This window comes from Abramis brama (genome assembly GCF_963993115.1).
Source record: "Abramis brama genome assembly, chromosome: 16".
Lineage (NCBI taxonomy): Eukaryota > Metazoa > Chordata > Actinopteri > Cypriniformes > Leuciscidae > Abramis > Abramis brama.
The window spans coordinates 4,957,419-4,983,006 of NC_139978.1; the positions used below are offsets into that span (position 1 = coordinate 4,957,419).

Here is a 25,588-nt window from a genome sequence, read left to right on the forward strand (position 1 = left end):
CATAATTTAAACATTTCTTCTTGTTACTACATTCTCTGCTAAATTTCCCAAGTAAAATGTCCTTGTAACTGTTATACTCCTCCAACAAATACATATTTTCCGCTGGGGTAAACTGCACTGAGCGGTTGAATGCGCTTACTCGATCCGCCATGTTTTTTTGTTTTGAAAAGTGTCTTAATTTACCCAGAATGCATTGCAGTGTAGTCCTACTTAAGATAGTCTTAAGTGCTTTGTGCAACGGTCTGATTTAGATGTCTATCTGAAGTCTGACTATCCACTATATCTAAGCCATAGTCAAAGTCTATCTTTGTGAAACCGGCCCTCGGGGTTACAAGACAACAGAGACAAGAAGCAGCAGCAGGACCTCCAGTTCGGCAGGGGGCGGTAATTCACCTCTAGGTGGTTTGATGATCGCTAATAGGCGCTAGAAGAAGAGTTTTGCTCCTGTAGTCCTAAAACAAACATGGCGGCGCCAACGCCGGAGGATTCGTCCAGCACACACGTGGAGAAAAAGAGCAAGCAAAAGGTAAACATGATCAATCCTTGCTCTGGCTACAACAGCACTCGCTTTTCACTAAGATGTGAGAAGTCTATAGACATAGTCTACTTTTTTTTATTTTTTATAGGATAGTCAAAGTAAAGGTAAGATGTTGTCATCATCGCAAAAATACATCGCTTCTTGACTTTCACGGCTTTATAATATTATACTCGTAATTTCTTCTTGAGCTTTTTGATAGAATATAAGAGTAAAATCTATCGTTTGAAAAGTGTACAGTGTGGTTGATTGGTATCATGTGTTGTGGTGATATCAAGGTACTCTGATATACCAAAGTACTGAAAAAATAGCATATTAACTATTATTTTCATAATATTTCAATACACCTCTTCTGTAATGAGCATGTTTTGAATTAATATTCATTAAGAAAAAAAAAAATCCTTATTGAGTAATGAAGTTCTTGAAAACATACTGTATTATTGACATATTATTTCAATATACCTCTTCTGTAATGAGCATGTTTTGAATTAATATTCATTAAGAAAAAATCCGTATTGAGTTCTTGAAGTTCTTGAAAACAGAATCTTAAGAAGTTTGAAATAATCTCATCATTATTTCCCTGAAAAAAAAATCTTAAAACATTTTCACTGCTTATTAATATTTGGAAACCTTTAATCCACTGAACCAAAAGCCACCAAAACATTTGCATTCATTACTTTCTGTATTTCTAAGAACTTTTAGATTTTTTGGTCACACTTTATTTTAAGGTGTCTGGTTACAGTGTGTAATAATAATTCATTTACTTACAATAGGGTTCGGTTTAGTTGCAAGTAATTATTATGCATAATTTATAGATATTACATGTAATGTGTAACAAGGACACTGAAAAATAAAAGGTTGCCAAATGTTATCATGGACAGTCTTATTTATTTACCCACCAAGGTGAATGTTGTTTACCATTCAGGGACAATTGTTGTCATGGTCATCTGCATTTATTTCCCATGGAAGACATTTGTTCCTGATTGAAAACGTAAAATAAAGAAAACATTTATGAATGTGTTTGTCTTTTCCTCGCTCAGCTTTCAAAACGCTATTGGGAGGAAACAAAAAACACAGACCAGAAGAAACCCGAGGAAGAACCGAGTAAAGATGTGCAGAACCAGAGTGAAGCGACAGTAAAAGAACGGTCATTAAAAAGGAAGAAAGGTGAAAGTGACCAACCAGTGGTAAGAGTTTGTCTTTCCATTCAGTGACTTACTTTACTAGTATGCTGTGTATGAATGTGCTAGTATGCTAATCAGATCAATGCTTCTTCTCACGGCTGGACATGAGCTGTTTTGTTCAGCAGTCGCTGTGACTAGTGGTTTTCCAAAGTTACTAGCCAATCAGCATTCTCACTGGCCACAATTTTGACATCGATATCATGTCAAAACATTTGAGAACAACTGATTTAAGAATGAAATTTGCTTATTTTGCACCATTATTGTGGTTCCCAAATAATCACGATTAAAGGGATACTTTAGGATTTAGCATTAAGCTTTGTATCAGTAGAAAACCTGTAGTATTTTCGAATGACCGTGCTTCCCTCCCTCATATCCCCCTGAGACGAGAGATTTATGTATTTTTTGTCTGGAAAAAATCCTCCGATGACACAAAAATCGTCATTTTGCGTCATCGGAGGATTTTTTGGCCAGAGGCGAGAGATTACAGCCAGTAGGAGGGGCTGTCCCGCATGTGTTCAACCCGCCCATAGAGGGAGGGATCTCACTCACAGAATGTATACAGTGTCAGCCGTCTTTCTTTGGAAGCTAAGCTAGCAGGCTCTTGTTCTGTGGAGAAAGCTGAGTTAAGTTAGTAGGGGTTACCATCCTCTTTTTCCCGGACATGTCCGGCCGTCGAGATCGTCCATAATGTCCAGGATTCGGCTTTTGCTTTCTGCAGTCGCCATTCATTGTTTACATGCACACCTTTTGTTTCAATCTAACGGAATTCATTCCGATTGGTGAATCTGAATGTAGTGTTTACATGAACGCTAAACAAGTGATCGGTTGATGTGCGTTTTAACATTGCTAAGAAAATTCCCGCTCCTCCGTCGCTCATCAGTAATGACGCCACCGGTCTCGCGCCGTTCTCCCGCGGCCCTCAGCCTCGTCCTGCTCGCCACAGTAAACATGATGAATGGCGACTGTAGAACCGACGCAAAAGCCGAATCCTGGACATTTTGGGCGATCTCGAAATCCCGGGCAGACTCGAGTCGTCACAGAGACTCACTAGTAGCCTATCCTTGTTTTTTTAAACTGCCTCTCTTACCGGTAGGCGTGGCTTGGGAGTGGCCTCCTAGGGCAGCGAAGCAAGTGCATTCTGGGAGTTGTTGTCTTTCATCCACATAAGCCAAAAATACATTTTCTGGCTTTTCTCAGTCTAGAAAGCTCCAAATTCAAAAATAATTTCACATTCCTTCTACATAAATGACCCAATTTAAATACACATTCATCTTTCCAGAGGTGAAGTATCCCTTTAAGTGATTTAACAATCGCCAACGCACAACTTAATCACACCCTTAATTGTTTTAACTGCCCCTTTGGCTTCCTGCACCTAGACGTTTTTGCTTCAGTTATGTCCTAATTTGAACAGTCAAAAAGTCAATATTTCAGCAGCCCTTCTCATCGGATCATATTGTGTATTTAGAAAGAGGACCCTTTTCCCGGTCAGGCTCCGATACCAACAGAACGGCTCCAGAAGTTTCGGAGAGGAGAGAAACACAAAGCGGTGAGTCCCGATTTATACTTATACTTGTCCAAGTGCGTTCCTGTATATTTTAACACTTATTGTTTTGAGTCTATTCGGCATATAGAAATGGATGCAAGTTGCTGTTAGGGGTGGGAAATATGATCCAAATTTTATATCACTTTATGAGAATTGAGTTTTTTTGCTGTTGCTGGAAATAATATTTTTACAATACCAAAATGATAGATCCCAGTGAAATTTCATACATTTCAATACCACAGAAATAAGATATTTACCTCATAATATACTGATAACCATGTGAACACCCTAATGTACATACTGATGACAAAGATGTAAAAGTCAATAAAATCACATGAGATCACGCATGGACTTCTGGGAATGTCCTTTTACTGATTCTCACAGTAAATTATACACCACTGTTTCTAGTCTTTCAGTTTGTTCTGTCACATCAGCGTTTCATTCACCAAACTTGCATACGCCATTGCTTGTATGGGGATTAGATTCGCTGTTTAGGATTGCAGTCTTAAGGCGAGACACTACAGGTGAATAGGGTAAAAATGTTTAACTAGCAGATATCACCATGAAACTTTCCCAGTTGATTACCTATATTAAGATGAGAAAAAAATGTATTACAAGTTTTCTGTAATTTAATGTTTAAATATGCAAATTAGGCAATATCTAATTAAATATGCGCTAATTTGCATATATTTAAAAACGAAATCTGAGTATTGGATAAAGCCAGGTTAAAAATTATTTTTTCATTGTGTTCACATATTAGATGGGGGAAAAAATTACAGAGGGATTTATGGATATCTACTTTTGTTATCCTCTAAAATACTGTTAATAACCTTAAAAAAAAATTCACCATGTTTTTTGGAATAAAATGTTATATAAATCAGGCTAGGAATAATATATTTACAAATCCCTTTGTAAATGTCTTCATAATATAACTAGGTACAAGACTGGAAAGTTTGGTGTGTATAGGTGCTACTGAAGTGGAGATTTCCGAGAGAAAAGTCATTTTGAGAAAACGGGCTTTAAAGATTTATCATCAGCCAATGAGATTGCACATTCAGCCCTTTTACTTTCATGATTGGTTGCTGATAAAAAGAAAATGAGCATATTTGGATCCGACAGCATTGTACAGGAGAGAGAGAGCTTTCCAGCGGTGCATGTGATGACAGCGAGCAGACAGAGCTACATATACACATACGATAAATAATGTATTATTTCCTTCAGTTGAGACTCTTCAGATGCACACTGTTCAACATGATGGTTTTGAATTGCTTGAAATATGATTGAAATCACTTCAAAAAAGGAAAATACAGTTCAGTGCAACATGTGCAGTGCAAGTCTGTCATATCGGCTGCATAAAATTATAATAACATTATAATTGTGTGTTTGGGACATGGCTTTTAATGATGAGACTTTTGTTTTTGTAATCCAAAATTGGGATTTAATTGTATCGTCCAATATATCGGGTATCGGCTTTTAAATATAAAGAGTTATCGTATCGGCCAAAATGTTCATAGAGATGCATCCCTAATAAGGGCTGTGTTTCGGGTGTTCACGCTCTTTCTCTCTGTGATGTGTCAGCCCGCAGGAGCCGGGAGAAAGCTGAAAGAGGCCATTGTGTTCTCGGAGTCCGTGTCTGAACTCGCTCAAAAACAGGCCGCACGATACGACCTCCTACTTCCAGAGGATGCTGGGTAATGTAGTTCACATATTGTGCCAGATGAAAAGAAGAATGACACTATGACAAACACCCACATGATCTCATTCCTAAATGACAACGATTCAGCCTTGTCTATTAAAAATACAGTCCTTTCAACCACACACACAGTATCGTTATTTCCGTTACAAATATTCAAATTATCACGGACGTACTGAGATAAAAGTTTATTGTTTGGATATAAACACGCAATCAAAATAGAGCAAATCACCTTTTGAAAGAAACTTAGCGCTTCAGATTACGATTGTGTCGATTACATCATTACACCAGTAGGTGGCGACAAGTGACTAAAAATGTATTTGTCATTGAATCATTCAAGAAATTCGTTCAGAAATGCGGATTCATCCAGTAATGAAACAAGTGAAGTATTTATGAGTCATTGAATCATTCATTCAAACTGATTTTTAAAAATACTTGTAGTACATTACGTGTTATTTTGTTTGGTTGTCTGTTCAGAATCGTGATCTGTGTTTGAAACAAAGAAATTCGTTAATCTCAATTAATCCAAAATCGTGCAGCTCTACTTTAATTTATATATTTAGCATCAAACTAATTATATAATCTTTTTCAATTTTTTTAAAAACTTTATAAAGTCCCCCTGTGGTGAAAATCCAGCTTTTAATGTTGTTTATGTGTCTATGTGGTGTTTTAATATGCTTTAAAGGTCCCATTCTTCGTGATCCCATGTTTCAAACTTTAGTTAGGGTGTAATGTTGCTGTTAGAGCATAAATAATATCTGTAAAATTATAAAGCTCAAAGTTCAATGCCATGCGAGATATTTTATTTAACAGAAGTCGCCTACATCGAACGGCCCGTTTGGACTACATCCCTCTACTTCCTTCTTTAATGACGTCACTAGAACCGTTTTTTGACTAACCTCCGCCCACAGGAATGCTCCCTCAACTCTACCGAAATTCGTTTACGTACTTGCGCACTTCTTATAACTTACTGTGTTTACTCAGCTCTTACGGTGATGAAGTAAAACTGACGCTTCATCTAAACTTTATTAAACTCATCAGTATATGTTTGATCATCATTCGGACCTGGTCCGAAACAGCAGACTTGTAGGCTATTAATAACTAATGGATACATACAAGTAGATGACAAATACGTTATAATAACCATAATTAAACTACTAAACTATACCTGTTCCATCTCTATACAGCACTCTGACTCTGTAGGCATTATTGTCCGACTCGAAATGAACACGTTATGAGAGTTTCTGATATTATCATCATTCCGTGAGATGAGATTGTCCTGAGAGACTGAGCGCGAGCTCGTGAAGCTCCGCCCCCTGGGTCGTCCAGCAGCAGCTTATTTGCATTTAAAGGGCACACACTAAAACAGCGCGTTTTTCTGAGCCCCAAAAAATGACAATTTAAACATGCTGTAAAAAATTATCTGTGGGGTATTTTGAGCTGAAACTTCACATACACACTCTGGGGACATCAGAGACTTATTTTACATCTTGTGAAAAGGGGCATAATACGGGACCTTTAAGACAAACCATGTGTAAAGTCATGTGGAGTGGAGGCGGGGCTAATTTGCATATTCATAGAACCATGTATACTAAATGACGCAAGGGTGTCGAGTTACATTCAAGCTATTTTAAGGGTTTTAAGGGATATAATTATTGACTACAGGGAGACTTTAAGATTATTGGCCAGTAGGTGGCGATATGCAAATGTAAATCGCCATTAAACAACAATACTGTATTATGGCATGCTGGAACCAATAACCATGATGAAGAAAGATTTGGGTTAATCAACCAAGAGTTTGGGATTTATGTGATGTCAAGTTGACCCTGCTTTCTGTCATTTCCCCCAGAAGCCTCACACATTCAAGTTACAAATGGCAGTGCCTGCTCTTGGATAGAAAAGATTAGCTTGGACATTTGGTTTAACTACTGTTTGTGTGTATTCTTCATATATTCATAAATGTACACACACATAGAGCTCATGTCTGTCTGCTTGTCTTCAGCTTCCTGGAAGGAGACGAGGGTGAAGACACAAGTACAATCTCTCAAGATGACATCGCAGATGCTGTTGACATCACTTCTGGATCAAAGGTGAACTATTTCAGCACGTTTGAACACTAGAAACTGCAGCGAGACCAATAATAAACAGTAGAGTTTGTTGACGCCCCCCTTCACACACACACAGTCTTTACTGGTAAAATAGCGTTTAGAGATTGTGTGTGAACCGGACTTAAAAATCAAAACTCAAAAATACCAGTTCTGGTGATTATCCAGTGTTAATAGTTGTAACATTACCAGTATGATGCTATGTGTTAACAAATAAGATTACCAGTATGAGGTCAGGACATGCTGATGTCAGAAGTCTACTCTGGGCCAATCACAAAGCTCAGAAGGAGATGATGCGATTACTCCTCATTTCACCTAACTATCACAATTATCTTTTTTTCTTTTATTCTAGAATCGATATTAATTCAAATTCAATTGCTTTATTTTTGTCCTTGCTTATAAACGAGGACGAGTTTGACAGAAGTTAGCCACTTTCGTTCCAACAGAGGATGAAATGTGTCGTCATCTATGAGTGTTTAGTGACGTAATATACCTATGAAGGAAGAGACGTGAGACTGAATGCATTGAAAAGCCCCTGCACTACTCATATATATGTATATAATACAGTAGAGCTGCGCGATTAATCTTTAAAAGACTGTGATCTCGATTCAAACACACACGCGATTTTCCGATTCGTCTGTCTATTAAACCTTTGATAAAATAATATCGCAACATTCAAAGCTGTGTTGGCGCTGACCCGGAGAGAGTCGTCATGAAACAGCTTCACAAACAGTCTTTTCAACCTCATAGTATCATTATTTCTGTGATGCAATAGTTCAAATGATCATAGAAGTACTTGGATAAAAGTTTAAAGGTCAAATATAAAACTGATGTCCACAGTAGCGATCATCAAAATATAGTAAATCAGTTTTTGATAGAAACTTGGCGCTTAGAATAACGCATTTATCGATTACATTGTTTCGCCAGTAGGTGGCGACAAGTGACTGTAAAAAAATGTATTTGTTATTGAATCATTTATTAAAGAGTATGTAGTGCTGTATGATGCTTCTGAATAAAACTTAAAAATAAGATGTGATGAATCGCTTTTGTAAATATGACTCATCTTACACATCATGTACAGTCTGTATAAGTGTATGATTTAGCTTTTCCCCATGGTCTAGTGTTAAAAAAATCGAATATCGAAATATCGAATCGCAATACTTGTAGAATCGCAATTCTTAAAAATCTAAATGCGTATTGGCACCCAAGTATCGTGATAGCGTCAAATCGGGAGATAGGTGTATCGTCCCAGCCATAGTTTTGAATAGTTTTACATGTAAACTTGCGCTTGATGGACGTTGGCCGAGATTCATCATCACTGCGGCTCTGCTGTTGGATACTATTGTGTGACGTCTCGTGTTTTTAAGAGCAAAAGTGCATTCTGGGTGATCAGACCCTTTACGCCTATCACTCAAAAGCAAAAAAAGGTCAAATTGGACAGAAAGCGTCTGAAATGAAGACAACAGTGAAGCATTTAAGGGTCATTACCGAGGTTTACCGGTATTTCGGTGCTGATGTGTAAATGGTCTCTTAATGGTAAAAAGACTGAATGTCATTGCTTGTGTGAACAGCATAATATAGTGTGTTTACCAGAAAAGTCAATCTGGTAATTTCACACTAAATTTAACATGTTTAATGTATAAAAGGTGGTAATGAATTTCACAGATGGAGGTTGAGATTAATATTAGCATTAGCATCACTGGTCAAAGTTTGCAATAAGGTGTTTTGAAGGAAGAGTCTGTTACGCTGCGTTTGTGTCCTCAGACTAAAGCCTTTCATAAGTGTGTCAGATCAGTCCCTGCGGCCTCGTCCCCGGATTCACAGATAAAAGCTTGAAAATGAATGCTCTTTTCTGCTTAGATGTTCCAGTGAGGAATATATTGGTTTATGTGCATATTTTTGGACCATATTTAACTCAGATCATCAAGCCACATGCAGCAGTGTTGCGAAATAATCTAGAGAAATGAATCAAAGCAAATGGATTTACTTCTTTAGAAACCTAGAAACTAATCTTTGCTACTATACATTTGTTAAATGACATTTTAGAAAGCGAACAAGCATGTTTAAATATTAATCCGATTTTACAGACCTACAGGGTTTTAGCAGCTACACATTTGATATGTTCTACTAGGTGTTTCTTGTTCTCTCCCCACAGTACTTCAACCTGCATCTTTCCCAGTTTGGCCCGTACAGGCTTGACTACAGCAGAAATGGACGGTATGTGCTAAAGGTTTAATACACATGTATTCTAGATCAGAACTGATGGATCACTACTTGTGATGTACTTGTGTTAAAAGGGTCAGTAACAATTAAGAATGTCTGATATGATGGAAGGGAGAAACCTTTAGAAATATACAGTACCGTTCAAAAGTTTGGGGTCAGTAAGAATTTTATTTTTATTTTTGGGGGAAAGAAATAAAATAAATAAATTTATAATGTTAGAAAATATTCTATTTTAAATAAATGCTGTTCTTTTGAACTTTCTATTCATCAAAGAATTTTGAAAAAAAAATTGTCCACAACTGTTTTCAACATTGATAATAATCATAAATGTTTCTTGAGCATCAAATCATCATATTAGAATGATTTCTGAAGGATTATGTGACACTGAAGACTGGAGTAATGATGCTGAAAATTCAGCTTTGATCACAGGAATAAATTACAGTTTAAAATATATTAAAATAGAAAACAGTCATTTTAAATTGTCATAATATTTCACAATATTACAGTTTTTTTATTGTTTTTTTATCAAATAAATGCAGCCTTGGTGAGCAGAAGAGACTTCTTTTAAAAACATTAAAAAATCTTACTGACCCCAAACTTTTGAACAGTAGTGTATGTTTCAAACATGCCAAGTTAAAACTTGTTTATTAATAAATGTTGGGAAAAACTACTCTATGCGTTTATAAAATTAAAAACCCAGATGGGTTATTTAAAAGAAATCATTTACTCTTATTTGTTTGTCTAATATGTAAAAAAAGCACAACGTTTCTTGTCTTTTCACTTCAGTTATGAATTACATGAATCTTGTAAATTGTGCCATTTTCAATTAAAAAATTCAAATTTAAAATTTGATATAAAACAGTTGTAGTAGTTTACATCACTGGATATTACTGTCGATCATTAAACATTTCTATCATAAAATTCTATCATATGTATTTTTATATGCATGAAAGTGGAAAAAATGTCTTAAAGGATGAGTTTGACTGTCAACACCTCAGTATTTAAATTATTGCACCTGTTTTTTTTCCATATCACTGTACCTTGTCTAATAATATTCAGACAGTTTGTTTGTTTCATTGGGAGATTGTTTGGATTAAACTCGTAATCATATAAAGTGTGAACAGAAGCAGATTTCTGTTGCAATGCTCTTCTCGTGTCTCACTCACATTTACACGTACATTTTGGAACCTAGTAATTACATTTCTGTGTAAATCTGTAAATAGGTTAAACACATTAACTGACAAAAGTCTGCCATTAATTTTTTTTTTCAGACAACCCTGTTTTCCCCCACTTGAATATCAGTTTTCTTAAGATTTTACCATTTAACTACCATAATTAATCTTATTAATTAAAGTAAACATTTAATCAGATTTTTAAGAAGAAAAAAAGTGCTCTTTTTCTTTATGATCTCAGGACATTTACTTCAATATACCATGAATATATATATATATATATATATATATATATATATATATATATATATTAGGGCTGGGAAAAGATTAATCGCATCCAAAATAAAAGTTTGTCTCTACGTGATATATGTGTGTGTACTGTGTATAATTATTTTGTTGTATATATAAATACACACACATATGCATGTATATATTTAAGAAATATTTGCATGTATATACTGTATATATTTATATATAATTTATTTTATATATACATTTAAATATTTTATTTATAAATAACAAATATTTCTTAAATATATACATGCAAGTGTGTATTTATATATACAAAATAATTATACACAGTACACACACATATATCACGTAGAGACAAACTTTTATTTTGGATGTGATTAATCTCGATTAATCTTTTCCCAGCCCTAATATCTATCTATCTATCTATCTATCTATATTTATATATATCTATATCCATCTATCCATACCAACTACATTTGTCTGCCACAGGCATCTGCTATTGGGTGGAAGGAAAGGTCATGTGGCCTGTATCGACTGGCAGTCCAAAGACCTGATGTGTGAGATGAATGTCATGGAAACGGTGAATGACGTCAAGTAAGTGCACATTCATTAAGACGCATCTCTTGATTTTAAGCTTAGCTTAGAAAATAATATATTTTTAGATTTTGTTTTGCTTGGCTGGCTAAAACATTTTTTTTTAACACTAAGCAAGCACTCTCTGCCAAACTCTTGTCTTCAGTACATGAAGAGCAGTGCCACCGTCTGACTGGCCAGTTTCAGTCCAGCTGATTTCTGCTTGTGAACCTCATTTCTGTAATCTCTGGAAAATCAGAGGGAGTTTTGGGTGCGGCGGCTTGAGTTAATTGTCTCTTTCCATCTATAAATATACTTTAACATATCAGCCTGTCGGCAGCTTGCAGTCTTTGGGACGTGGTAGAAGGCTGGGTGATAAAACTGTTAAAATTATAATATATATATATATATATATTGCTGAAGATATTTCTACCAGTTTAAATATTTTTGTCATGGTTATACCACTTTCCAGCAATGCTGAATCTTCAAAAACAAGAATAACATTTTGCCAATTTGTCATTTTGCGGTCTTAATCAGTGCAATCTTGATGACAATTAAAACTTTTTTTTTTACTGTATTTTCTTTTTTTGCAGTGATTCCAGTTATAATTTAAGCAATTCAAAAACATCATGTTGAACAGTGCACATCTGAAGTGTCTCAGCTGAAGGAAATAAAACATTATTTAGCCTATCGGCTTTAATATATCGGCCAAATTTCCTTATCTTGCCGAATGCGTTAACATTAAAAATGAACACATATCGGCCGATAACGATATGGTGGCTGATATATCGTGCATCCCTTTTTTTTAATGCATTTTTTGTGCATCCCAGATTTGAGATGTTTTTGCTTCATTCACCCACCCCATCTGATCCGTTTCCTCAGCCAAAGTAAAGCAGCATAACAAAAACCCTGATTGCATTCAAGCTTTTTTCTGGACGTCTCTTGAGGCAGAACAGGCTGAGTTTGTAGAGATCCTGGAGGACGTTCTTTGTATTGGACTGACACATTTGAAATTAAGTCAGTCCAGATTCAGTTTATTTAGGGTTTTTAGCAATGAGTAATTGTCTCTCTCGTTCTACCTCCAGGTGGCTTCATACGGAGGCCATGTTTGCTGTGGCACAGAAGAAATGGCTCTACATCTATGACTCTAAAGGTGTGGAGCTCCACTGCGTGAAGAAGTTCAACGACGTCTTGAAAATGCAGTTTCTGCCCTACCACTTCCTACTCGCCACCGCGGTGCGTCAGCTGATGCTTTTGGACAAACTTTGAACTTCTTTAACGTTTTGTTAACCTTCCACAAAAGTAATGAAAAAGTTGTTCAAGTGTCAATGTACAACGTATTCAATTCAGGCTATTCCAGAGATTAGGAGCCGAATGTGAGAAAGCTCTTCAAGTAGACTTTGATATCCTCTTTACTATGAAAAGTCCAGAGTTTTGTGTCCTTGAAGAGCATGATAGAAGATTGATTAAATACAAATGAGCTAGACCGTTTAGGGCCTTATAAGTGCGCAGAAATATTTATAATCCATATGGAATTTAACAAGTAGTCAATGTAGAGATTATAAAATTATGATCATATTTCCTTGATCTGGTAAGAATTCTTGCAGCTTTTTTTGGACTAAATGTAGTGTGTTTATTGAAGATGCAGGACGACCACCTAGTAGTGCATTACAACAATCCAGTCTTGAGGACAAGATGGTGTCATATATTGCACTCTGATCTTTAAAGAGGACCTATTATGCCCTTTTACAAAGTCTTGAATATGTTTTTGGGCTCTACTAAAACAGATTCATTATTTTCCTCATATTCTCCATTGTTGCAGCTCCTCTCTTCCCAGTCTGTCAGTAACGCTCTGTTTACTTCCTGTCTCTATGAAGCCCCTCCTTCTGAAAAGCACACTATGCTCTGATTGGTCGGCTGGAGCAGTGTGTTGTGATTGGTCGAGCGCTTCGAGAATGTCCCGCCCCTTACCATAACTGCCAGTTTCAACACACTAACTCACTCAACCAGGCCCCGCCCCTTTATTCTGCGTATTAATTATTTCAGGGATGCACCGATGTGAAAATTTTGTCTTATACCGATAATTCTTTATATTTGAAAGCCGATAACCGATATATTGGCCGATAAATCTAAATCCAAATTTTTATATACATTTTGAGAGTCTGATTACAAAAACAAAAAGTCTCGCCATTAAAAGCCAAGTCCCAAACACACAATTATAACATTCTCATTATATTTTTATGTAGCCTTAATGATAGACTTGTGCTTCACATGTTGCACTGAACTGTATTTTCCTTTTTTGAAGTGATTCAAATCATATTTCAGTGCAAATCTGAAGCGTCTCAGCTGAAGGAAATAATACATTATTTATTGGCTTTAATATCGGTCCGATAATGATACCGTTATAAATTATCATATATCGGTCGATACCAATATGGTGCATCCCTAAATTATTTAAATGAGGAAAATTGTGATGTGTTCGTTCCCGGAAGAAAACTCAAGACTCCAATGGAGGCGTTTCAGACAATCAAAGTTTTGTGTATGAAAAAGAGATTTTTTCCATTTGTATTTCAAGCTGTATTCCTTACAGGTTTTCCATATGTCACTAATGATGTTTTGACCTTTCAGAGTGCCACAGGGTTTCTGCAGTATCTGGATGTGTCGGTTGGTAAAGAGGTCGCAGCCATCGGCACTAAACTGGGGCGTCTAGATGTGATGGCGCAGAATCCCTATAATGCAGTGGTTCACTTGGGTCACCCGAACGGCACCGTGAGTCTGTGGTCGCCCAACCAGAGAGAGCCGCTTGTGAAGATGTTGTGCCATCGGGGGGCTGTGCGTTCCTTAACCGTGGACAAAACCGGCATGTGAGTATCACTATATACTGGATTCACTTCAGTGCCTGACTCAAGGAGTTATACTAATCTGTATGTTGACGCTGAGTCTCGGTTATCAGTAGAAACCCGGTAGTATTTTCGAGTGATGTGTTTCCCTCCCTCATGTCCTCCTGAGACGAGAAATTTCTGTATTGTGTGTCCGGAAAAAAACCTCAGATGACCAAAAATCGTCATTTAGCTCATCTGAGGCTTTTCTGTCCAGAGGCGAGAGACTCCAGCCAGTAGGAGGAGCTCTTCCCGCATGTCTTCAACCCGCCCATAGGGGGATCTCACCATACAACACCGTCTTTTCAGTTTCGAGTCACTAGTAGCCTAGTTGTATCATTTCTCCCGACACTGCCCTCTGTAACCGGTGGGCGTGGCTTGGGAGTGTCCTCGTAGGGCAGCGAAACAAGTGCATTCTGGGAGTTGTTGTCTTTAATCCACATGAGCCAAAAATACATTTTCTGGCTTTTCTCAGTCTAGAAGGCACCAACTTCTAAAATTATTTCACATTTCTACTACATAAATGACCCAATTTAAACACACATTCATCTTTCCAGCGGTGAAATATCCCTTTAACAGTTTCGAATGATGCATTACTTATACTTATCTGTATGACAAAAAACAGAGTACGGTTTATACAGATCACTTTATACTGGGGGAATTGAATTCAAGAAATTATACACATCTGGTTGTTGCATCTTTAAAAAAACAAAACAAAAGAAAAACAAATTGTGCCATGGCAATACGATAGTTCTTGTGCTTTCTGTGGGTATAGTCAAGTCAGCTTTATTTATTTAGTGCTTTTAACAATATAGATTGTTTCAAAGCAGCATTACAGTGATAATAGGAAATTAACAGAGATTGTTTTGGCTTTACAACAGCTCTAGAATAAAGTCATCGTCCAGCTTACACGACACTTTTAATGCGCTCTGGCTGTTAGTTTACACAAAACCGGTTTTGGTTTGGTGTGTTGAATCCATATGAAGTTTTGGTGGCCTGAGAACGCAAACTTTGAAGTAGGTTTCAAAGTGCAAGTTATAGGAATGTTATGCCAATTTTTAAGAAAAAAAAAATCCCACTGTAATCATAGCTTAAAACGTTTCATATTTAGGACATGAATCAATTAATAAATCAATCAATTTTAATTATAGCATCAATTATTACTGATTTAGTTGTTGCAGCGCTGGACCATACCTTACAAGACCCTTCATTTATACCAATAAAATGTCATGTTTGTTTATTGCAGGCACATGGTGACGTCTGGTCTGGACCGGAAGCTGAAGGTGTATGACATCCGAGCGTTTAAACCCCTTCACTCCTGTTTTCTCCCGGCTGGAGCCTCTTGCCTGTCTCTGAGCCAGAAAGGACTGCTAAGCGCTGCTACTGGAGATGTTGTACAGGTAGTGTACATGGACACATGATACACACACAAGATCATCATCCACGGTCCTAACACAACCCTTAACAATAACCTATCCCTGAAATCAGACCAGCGCATATCCAGTTGCAATTGACCCTTCGCAGGGAGTTTGATTGACAGGCGATCTGACCAATCATAATCCGCCATCCACTATTTTTGTCTGTCAAAGCAGTCAGGAGAGTTAGTAGATTAACGTTGGAGGATTTGAACTTGAGAAACGGAGTGTACTGACGTCTTTCCGCGGTTAAAACAACATTCCTTCTTATGTTCATTCATGTTTATTCGATGCTATAAATTAACTAGAAGGAAGAGATGATAGGTTCACTAGCAGCTTTAACTGAGGCTCTACAGCGATCTGTCAGACACATTAAAGAGCCACAAAACGGTATTTATTGTTTACATTTCTTTTAAAAAAAGTCCCCCTGTAGTAATTTTATCCCTTAAAGGTGCCATGTGTAAGAATTGAGCTAAAAATATCCAAAAAATGAGCTACACGCATCAAAAGAATGAGAAGAAATAAGGGCGATGATGTCATTAAAAAAATGACAAGTTATAGTGCTGCAGAGATATCAACCTGAATTAGCATGCTAAATTACTAGCCACAGCCCGACAGGTGTCATAATACCAGTTTCGGCCATGGGAGGCGGTATGTGGGCAACATAACCACCAGCCAAACTGCAATACACGAATAACTCGCACGGCTTGTGGGCGTACTTGAACCTGATGTCAATCGTGTGGAAAGTACAGCCCACTACTACATTTCAGTTCAGGGAAGAGAGCGGAAGAATGGCTGTAGCCCTTGGCAAGAGACCCCTACCACCACCACAACCACCCGCTGCAGGGAAAAAAACGCGCTCAGAATCACAAATAAAATCAGATAAGAAAAGGAGCCGAACCCGAGTAAATATTGGCACTGCTTTCCATCGCTGGAGACAACTGATGGACTTGAAAGAAATGAGGTTCGAGTCCGAACTTGCAACATTTCTTTTGGATTGGTAAGTAAGATGCTGTTAGTATTTCGCTAGAAGTTTGTTTTATATGTTTGTGTAGTTTTTTCGGGAAGTTATAACATAGAAATGTATCGAAGGCTGTTCGATAAACGTGCTAATGTTAGCGATGGCTAACCGTAGCTGTTAGCATTTGATAGTTAGCTCTACCCACAGATCCGATCCGGTTTTCACCTGTTATCTACCAGAGCCCGTCTTAACCAAGCTGATGCTAAAATGTAATGTTTTCTGTGCGTGAGAAAATTGATGTGTGGCTTTAGAGCGTGTGAAAAGTGTCAATTGCGTGTGTCTCACGGTGAATGCGTGAGAGTTGGCAGCTCTGGTTACATTGGCGCTAGCTTGGTCAACATCAGCGAATGCTGTCTGTCAAATTAATGTAATTCAAACTAACAATAAAAATGTAATATGAACAAAACAAATATGAACATATTCACTGGTAAAGGTGAAGGGGAGTAGCTTGAAGATGTCATATTTCAAAATCACTTGACATCAACCAACGTTCCTCTGGAGTCAAAACGTCCTCTATTAGGAGTTGGCTCGGCTTCGGCTATGGCTCTAGGGTGGTTGTGAAGGTAGGGGCGGAGCATAGAGACTATGCCGTTTCTCGGTTGTTACTCTAGAGTAGACCAACTCACTTTCTGGAGGTATACTGCCCCCATCTGGTATGGAATGTGGAGTATGAATTGATTTTTTGGCGGACATTACACAAGGCACCTTTAAAACTTTGATCAACAAAATTACATATTGAAACGTTTTTTCCTTAAAATATTCTTCATGCCTTAAAATAGCTTGAATGTAACTCTACACCCTTGCCTCATTTAGTATACACAGTTCTATGAATATGCTAATTAGCCCCGCCTCCACTCACTCACACCAGCTCAGAGATCCACAAAAAAAATTGGAATCACCAAAAACACGAGAATGATTCTGATTTTATTACATCGTGTAAGTGGCGATTGAATAATGTACTGATGCTGTTGAGGCTCGCGCAGACAAATGGAAACAAACAAGCGCAGCTCACACAAAAAACTCAGTTAACATACTGTTAAAAATTCTAAATGGAGTTTATATATTTATAATATATGATAGTTAAGCAACATCACACGATCAAGAGCGCTGTTTTCCTGAATACCATCATGATTGAAAGTGACAATGATTTCATACAACAGTTCAATAAACTAGTAGTTAATATTAAGTCACTTACATTTTAGATGTAATATTGAGTGTTTTTGTAATATTTCAGCAGCAAAAATAGATCCAAACAAAGATCACAACAGAACCACAGCACATCTCACAGCATCTCACTCCATTACTTAATGATCCAGCGTTTTGAACGAATCGGTTGAGCGAAAGATTCAATGACTCGCTCATTAAGACGGATTAGCTGGTGGTTTAGTTTCATGTTTAAATCCAATCATTTTTCCTCATCATTTCTTATTTGTATATTCAAAAAAATATTTAAAACAATTTCATAACATTATTTAAAGGGGTCATATAATGTCATTTTTGTACAAGCTAATATGATTCTTTAGGGTCTAAATTAAAAGTTTGTAATATACTTTAATTAAAAATTCTCATTAGTATTGTAAGAAAACACTCATTTTACCTGGTCAAAAACAGCTCTGTTTTCAGCACGCCGTTTCAGTGCATGTGTCTTTAAATGATAATGAGCTTTGCTCACCCCGCCCCTCTGTTCTGTGCGTACACCGTTTAAAATAATAATACAAAAACCATAACGCGTTGTTCATTATAAATGTGGGATTATGAATTATATTGAGAACGTCATACATAGAAAACATGCCATAATGTACCCTGAGTGTAAAAATAGCCACATTCATCGTGAAGCGTGCAAGCTATTTGCAAAGATTAATATAAAGATTAATATAAAGGTCAATAAAACGTTACACTCACTTGTTCTTCTGGAGGTTCAGCAGGAACACGAATAGTTGGTACTGATCCTTTTTTCTGGAGCAGCTTCTTAGCAAAAACAGCTTTATACTGACCTTCGTTTGTAAAGCAGTCTCGAGTCTGGTGAAATGATTCGCGCAAACATGACAGCATTGACGTTGATCGTGGGGAATATTCCCTTCGAAAACAAACTCAGCCACTGCGTCTTCAGCTGTACGGATTTAGAAACATCATCAATATGACTGCTGTGTTCGTTATTACACCCAAGAACAGAACACCACAATCGTTAGACGCCATTCTACTCAGCACTCCAGCTATCAACAATGAACGCGCGTTGGCGCGTGCTATGATTGACAGCTCGCTCACGAGGGCGCGAGGGCGGGTCTGTGTTTGAAACGCTGCTGTCAATCAGCCATCGTGGGAGGGGCGTCGATATTGTGACGTCACAATATCGAACAGCTTGATTTGAGACAGGAGGAAACGTATAAGAAGATTTAAAAAAAAACACTGGATGGATTTTTATCATTTTATGATGGTTGTGTACAGGCACTGCCAACACACATTTCAGTACAATCAACTTGTAAAAGTGCATGTACCATTATATGACCCCTTTAACGCAGTTGTAATTTTTTTTATGTCAATTATTTCATTTGATTGGTAACTGCCTTATAGCGTCTCAATATACTAATTACATTTATTGATCAAATTTAAGAATTTGAAATGAAAGATAAAGCATATCTTTAATAACATTAGGGGAAAATGCCCTTTTTAAAGGTAAAAAATGCCTTTGGGGTAAATATCACAAACATGCAGATTTAAATGTCAAAGCTGATAGAACACTGATGAGAATATTGCTTCAGAATAAATTATATTTACACCACAAAAAAAAAAATCCGGACAAGCAGTTTTTTACTTGAGTGAGTGAATGACCAATTTATTGTTGAGCCCTGGAGACATTCCTTTATTTCTGATTTACTTGAGGACAAAACGGCATGTAACAAGATGCCGCTACGCATACACATAAGATGCAGTTATGAATGGTACACAGCAATTCAGTATTGTAATATTAGAATACTTTCTCAATTGTAAATTAAGCTTTCTCTATAAAGCTGCTTGAAACAATGTCTATTGTGAAATACATATATGCTATACAAATTAACTTGAATTGAATTCATATTATAAAGCTGCTATTAAGCTTGGTTCAGACTGTCGGGACGAATTTAGATTTTTGTGGATATCCGTATTTGTATTTAGCAAGTGTGAACGGCAAAAAAGCACATAATTTATATTTTCTTTTTTTACAAACCCGTTTTGAGCTACATTCAAATGTGGTTTGAAATCAACTTAACTCAACTTTTATTTATAAAGCACTTTCAAAACCATTAGAATGGACCAAAGTGCTGTCCATAAATAGTGAATAACTCTAAAATACATAGAAACATAAAATAACATCAAAACATGACACCAGAAAAACATACAACCAATCACTCACAGTTCTCAGACCTAATCAAACGCTTGATAAATTAAGTAAATCCCACTCAAATTGCATTTCTGGAAATACATTTCAGTCACACCAGATTTTGTGTGGTTCATATAAGTTTCTTGCACCATGTAAAATGTAAACATGTCAGATGTTCCTATACAGGAAACATGCATGTAAACATTGTGTTGTGTTGTGTTGTCAGACTACCAGAAAACAATATAATGGAGACATGTTTTGAGACCAATGCAGATATTCCGGAAAACTAAAGAGTGGCATGGATTGCGATACACTGTGTGGACAGTCAATACCTTAAATCAGATTCCAATCGGATTCACAAATCGGATCTGGACTGCCAGTGTGAACGGGGTCTTAGAGTTGTCTGTATGCATCCACAGGTTTATAAGAACGCTTGTGGAAGCAGCACTTTATCCAAACCCTACATGGCTCACCGCCTTCGAGGGCAGGTGTGTGGGCTTGCGTACTGCCCGTTTGAGGATGTTCTGGGAATCGGACATGATCAGGGCTTCACCAGCATGATTGTACCAGGTAAGACACAAATACATCAAAGTTCACTCAAAGGAGACATCACTCCTGCATACCTGCATGTATAGTCAGCTGTTTCATGTGTGATGGATAGAGGAGCTCTGTTCCCAAACCTAGTGACGCTTACACTGCATTGTAAAGCCCTGTTCGCACTGCCAGAGAAACACAGCAATATGACATTGTTTAATGTGAATGAGTAGCAGTTTTGGGGAGATAAGTCAGATAATGTAGTGTTTCACAGAGTTATTTTAGTGTTAAGATTTATACTTTTTGAGTATATTGCAGAGATCATGACTTGAGCCCTGTTTACACCTGTATTAAGATGTGTTTGGTCGATCGGATCACGAGTGGACGGCTCTAAATACAGGAGTAAACGGGTCTAAAACGCTTTGAGCTCGTCCAGTTTCCTCCACTTCCAGAGTTAGTTGAAAACACTTTCGACCGGATTGCTTTCGTACTGTAAACGCTCATGTGACCGAATGTGTTCAAACAGCCTCTAAAGACCGTCTTCTCTCCGTCTACTGGTCTAATGCGGGAACATTATGGGAAGAGCGATAGAGCGGGATTTAAGCTCTGTCGGCTGAAGACTCAAGTTTGGTTTGAAGATGAAAAATGTACGAAGCTCAATGTTCTCTCTCCATTCCTGATTTCTAACACACACTCACAGCGTTCGGCTGATCTCGCGTCTGTCAGAGCAGAAACTGAAGCTGATGTTCTCCGTGTGTTTCTCCGTAGTCTCCGATCGCATTCATATGTAAATATCGTGAGCTTATTTCATCCATTAGATCGAAAGATCTGAAAAGCCCAAACATTTACTCACCCATAGACCCTCCCCTCGAAGAAATCAGGACAGAAGTGTTTGAAAGTGGACAGAAGAGACGGATTAAAACACCAGGTGTAAACGGGAATGTTTCCCTCGTCTACTTGTGATCCGATCGACCGCTAAAGGGGTGGTATAATTCCCCTTTTTACAATATGTAAAATATGTCTTTTTTTTGTCCCCAGAGTGTGTATGTGAAGTTTTAGCTCAAAATACCCCACAGATATTTTTTTAGAGCATGTTAAAATTTTCCTTTTTTGAGGGTGAGCAAAAACACGTTGTTTTGTTTGTCCCTTTAAATGCAAATGAGCTGCTGCTCCCAGCACAGAGGGCGGAGCTTCAAGAGCTCGTTCTCAGCTGAGCCATATATAGCTCTTTGTTGCGAGGCGGGGTTTATGTAAATTCTAGGGTTGGTGATGTCACTAACCCGGGAGGAATGTGGTGTAGTCTCTACCAGCCGTTTGTTGTAGTCCTTAAAAAGCGATTTCTTTAAAAGAAAATATCTCCCTTTGCTTTGAACTTTGAGCGTTGTAACTTTGCAGATGTTGTTTATGCTCAAACAGCAACATTACACACTAACTAAAGTTAGAAAAGTCAAATCATAATCAATCACCCCTTTACAAAAAATGTACAGGTCACATTTCACTTCAAAAAAGGAGAATGCAAGCTCTTGAATGTCTCTCCAGGGGCAGGAGAACCGAACTTTGATGCCCTGGACACAAACCCGTACCGCAGCTTCAAGCAGAGACAGGAGTGGGAGGTCAAGGCCCTGCTGGAGAAGGTGCAGCCTGAGCTGATCGGCTTGGACCCGGGACAGCTGGGTAAAGTGGACCACGCCAGCTTTGAGCAGAGGCACAAGGAACGGGTTGAGGCTTTGGTAAGTTCAGCACTGGTAACCCAGCACAAATACATATGGGCCAATATTTTCACAACATCAGAACATTTCATTTCACGATAAAGATATATATCACGAGGTGTTTTTATTTATGTTATAAAATATATATATGGAGCCCCTAGAGGGACATGAAGGGAAAAAATATGAGATGTGAGAAAAAAATGTTTTATGTCTATGCTTTTGCGTTCCCCCCGAGAAACTCAAAACGCAAGAACGTTGAAATATTTATTTTTCCTCTCATCTAATTTTTTGTTCATCACCATGTCCCTTTAGAGGTTCGTAAAAATAAGAAGCAAATTAAAAACAATAGTACAAAGATACAAATTAGATCTCACAAAAAATTTTTTTTAACATGTATTAAGAAATACTGCAATAATCAAATGTAAAAAAAAAAAATACTGCATAGTATGAATGAAATATAAATTGATTCTTATTAAAGCTACAAAAGTTAATCAGTCAAGAGCAGTGAGTGATTTTCTCTTTGTGGTTTAATTAACATTAATGACAGTTTTCAGCTTGTTTACGCTCACTTCAGACTAGACATGTATCAGGATTCAGTAATATATATCGCAATAATGAAACGTGCATGATACTGTTATCGTGGACACTACAAAATACTGTGAATAATTATTTATTCCAAATAAATATAAAATTTAGAGTGAATTTAAAGAATACTTTACACTTCAACCATTTAAAATGCACAAAAAAAATAGCCAATAGTGTTTAGTTTATCTCACAGCTCGGCCAGAGCCGTTGACCAGCAGTTTCCTCATAATCTCCTCCATATCGCTTTAAAATACAGCATTCTGTGCAGAGCTCAAATGATGTCTGAGATGTTTCCTGGTCTAACTCGATCATATGATCCTCTCTGTGTTTCGTGTCTCGTGAGCTTTCGAGAAACCAGACGGTTTGATGTCATTAGTTCAGACTTTGTCTTGTCTTTATTTCAGGGCTTTGATCCATTAGCAAAAGAGAAGTTTAAGCCCATAAAAAAGAAGAAAGGAAGAAGTTCGGCTGGTTCTGTGGAGAAAAGAAAGAGGAAAGTCGCCCATGAGGATCAGAGGGTATTTACTTTTTACTTTTTCTTTTTGTTTCTCTGTCTGTTGTCTTCAATGTATTTGCATGACCTGACAATGTCTGTATTAGTGGTGTTTGATACTGATCATGTTTGAGGTTTGTTAAAATCATTAATCCTAAGTATTAGACTGGTGTGTTTGGAATCTCGCACCGTTTGAGACACACACGTTTGCTAAGGAGGAGAGGTAACTTTAACCAAGCAGACTTGTTGACAACAGGTAAAAAATATAGAGCGTAACAGGCCAGAATATCATAGACTTGAGGGATTTGTACAGTTAAAGGTCTAACTTACCCACAAATCCTCTCTCAGTATAGTGTTTCTCTTTTGCTCTTTGCTCACATCACTTCCTCTCTCGTGTGATTCTGCAGGATATAATTCGACAATCTGTACAAGAGAAAATGGAAAGACAGAAAGAGCTGGAAGAGAAGTCCAAGGAGAAGAGAGACTTGGGAATGAAGACGACTCTTGACCGTTTCAGGAAGTAGAGCGACGATCCCCGACCGCTGGGAACACGAGGACTAATGCAAAGCAGATCAGACATTTTTATAACTAAACCTGGGTGTCATTTCTACTGTTCCTTGATTGTGTACAAAACAAAGCTATTTGCTAGTTTAATAAAATACCTAGAATATCTGTAAGAAATTGCACATGTATTAAAGACCCAGGAATTGTTTTCGTTTTAAATGCTTTCCACACACACTTGCTTTTTGCAAAAGTTTCTTGTCCACACTGAAATCATCTTAATGCGTAGGCCAAAAACATAAGATCTCACTGAGATGATGGCGAGAGACCAGACGTAAAGTTCTCATGCTATTCTGTTCTGATCATTTTATTAGCTAAATATCTGCGTTCGGGTCGCACTCCATGTCTGGTCTAAAACACAATCGCCCTTATGTTTTGACGCAGGACAGCAATTGAGTGTACATTTTTTGTCGTCTTTGCAGGATATACAATATGAAGATTGTATGAAGTAACATTTATCATCAACACTGACAGTGAACAGCACATTGCAGTATAAACACATCTCTATGGGTACAATATGCATCACATGACTAAATATGTCATCGTTAGGGTTTGGTATAGTTTGAATTTTATCGATTCTGATTCTTATCGATTCCTAATTTCAATTCTAAATAAAGGTAAAAAATAAAAATTATATCATTCACATTTATTCTGTCTTGTTGCAAAAGTAGCTGAATACCATGATCAAAAATCAACAGAGGAACAGGTTTAGAAAAACCACAGCAAAAACAACTAGCCTAACTAATATTAACAAAATTTTCAAGCATTATTAAAGACAAGTAAACGGTAATAATAAAAAAAAAAGCCAATTAGCAATCACACAAATAAATACAACTGAGCAGAGACATGAAATAAACAGTGTTTTAAGGTTTTCAGGTATAGAAACTGTAATCAAATGTAAAATAACTGCACTTTATAAATAAAATATATACATTTATTGTTACAAAAGATATTCAGTCAAGAACAGCGGGTGTCATTGTTTGATTAACGCTATTATAAAGACTGCAGCGGGAATATTAGGCCGCTGTCACTTTAAGAGCTGCACGGATCCAATACACTGAGACATTAGTCAACTGTTTGTTAACTTAAAGGGATGGTTTAAGTTAACAAACAACCTACATCCTTCTGCATCGCTTTCTACCAGGACTTTTACGTGCTTTTCCCAAATCACTGAAGTGACGTCGACGTCCAGGTTAGCGGTAGCATTAGCCATCAGGCAAGTGTTATTTAAATAAACTCCTGATGTACTTACAAACTTTCCAATGCCTCGTTTTATGAGTACAGAACCTATTTGTACTACTGTAGAAGTTTGGTGCCATTCTGGGCATTATTAGTGGAGTAATTTACTAGATACATCATAGGATCCATTAGCGCCTGCACTAAACTATCCGGCTGATATCTCTAAATAAGCTCTAACTTTAATAATGTTCAACCAAGGGAAAAAGCTTCTGGGGGTTGTTTGGCTCGAGGTCATGGTGCAAAGGACCCTAGGTTGATTTTTACTCCGAACCATCCATTTAAGCGACTGTTTACAGGGATATTTTGCCATATTTTTGTGTGTATTTGTCTGTTCAAGTGCAAAAAAACACGGAAGAGAACTCAGTTCAGTATCATGCACTAAACAGAATGAGAGGCGGCTTTCTGTGAGTGCGCTTTGGATGTGAAAACAGAAAACAGCCTGCGGGTCTTTATGTGCTTGAATGGTTTAATATCATTATATCTGCATTAGTGTAGACGTGTCTGAATCAAATCA

At 37.3% G+C, this 25,588-nt stretch overlaps 1 protein-coding gene across 1 annotated transcript; it reads left to right on the top strand.

Moving 5' to 3' along the window:
* Positions 1-428: 428 nt before the first annotated feature.
* Positions 429-23,997, top strand: wdr46 (WD repeat domain 46). The gene is made up of 14 exons (XM_084138329.1): positions 429-526; positions 1,576-1,722; positions 3,185-3,265; positions 4,841-4,953; positions 6,958-7,045; positions 9,216-9,277; positions 11,197-11,301; positions 12,366-12,516; positions 13,909-14,144; positions 15,406-15,559; positions 20,373-20,523; positions 22,027-22,217; positions 23,186-23,299; positions 23,682-23,997. Exons 1-14 carry the CDS (start codon positions 464-466, stop codon positions 23,796-23,798), a joined length of 1,773 nt encoding a protein of 590 aa, XP_083994455.1. The 5' UTR covers positions 429-463; the 3' UTR covers positions 23,799-23,997.
* Positions 23,998-25,588: the final 1,591 nt, after the last annotated feature.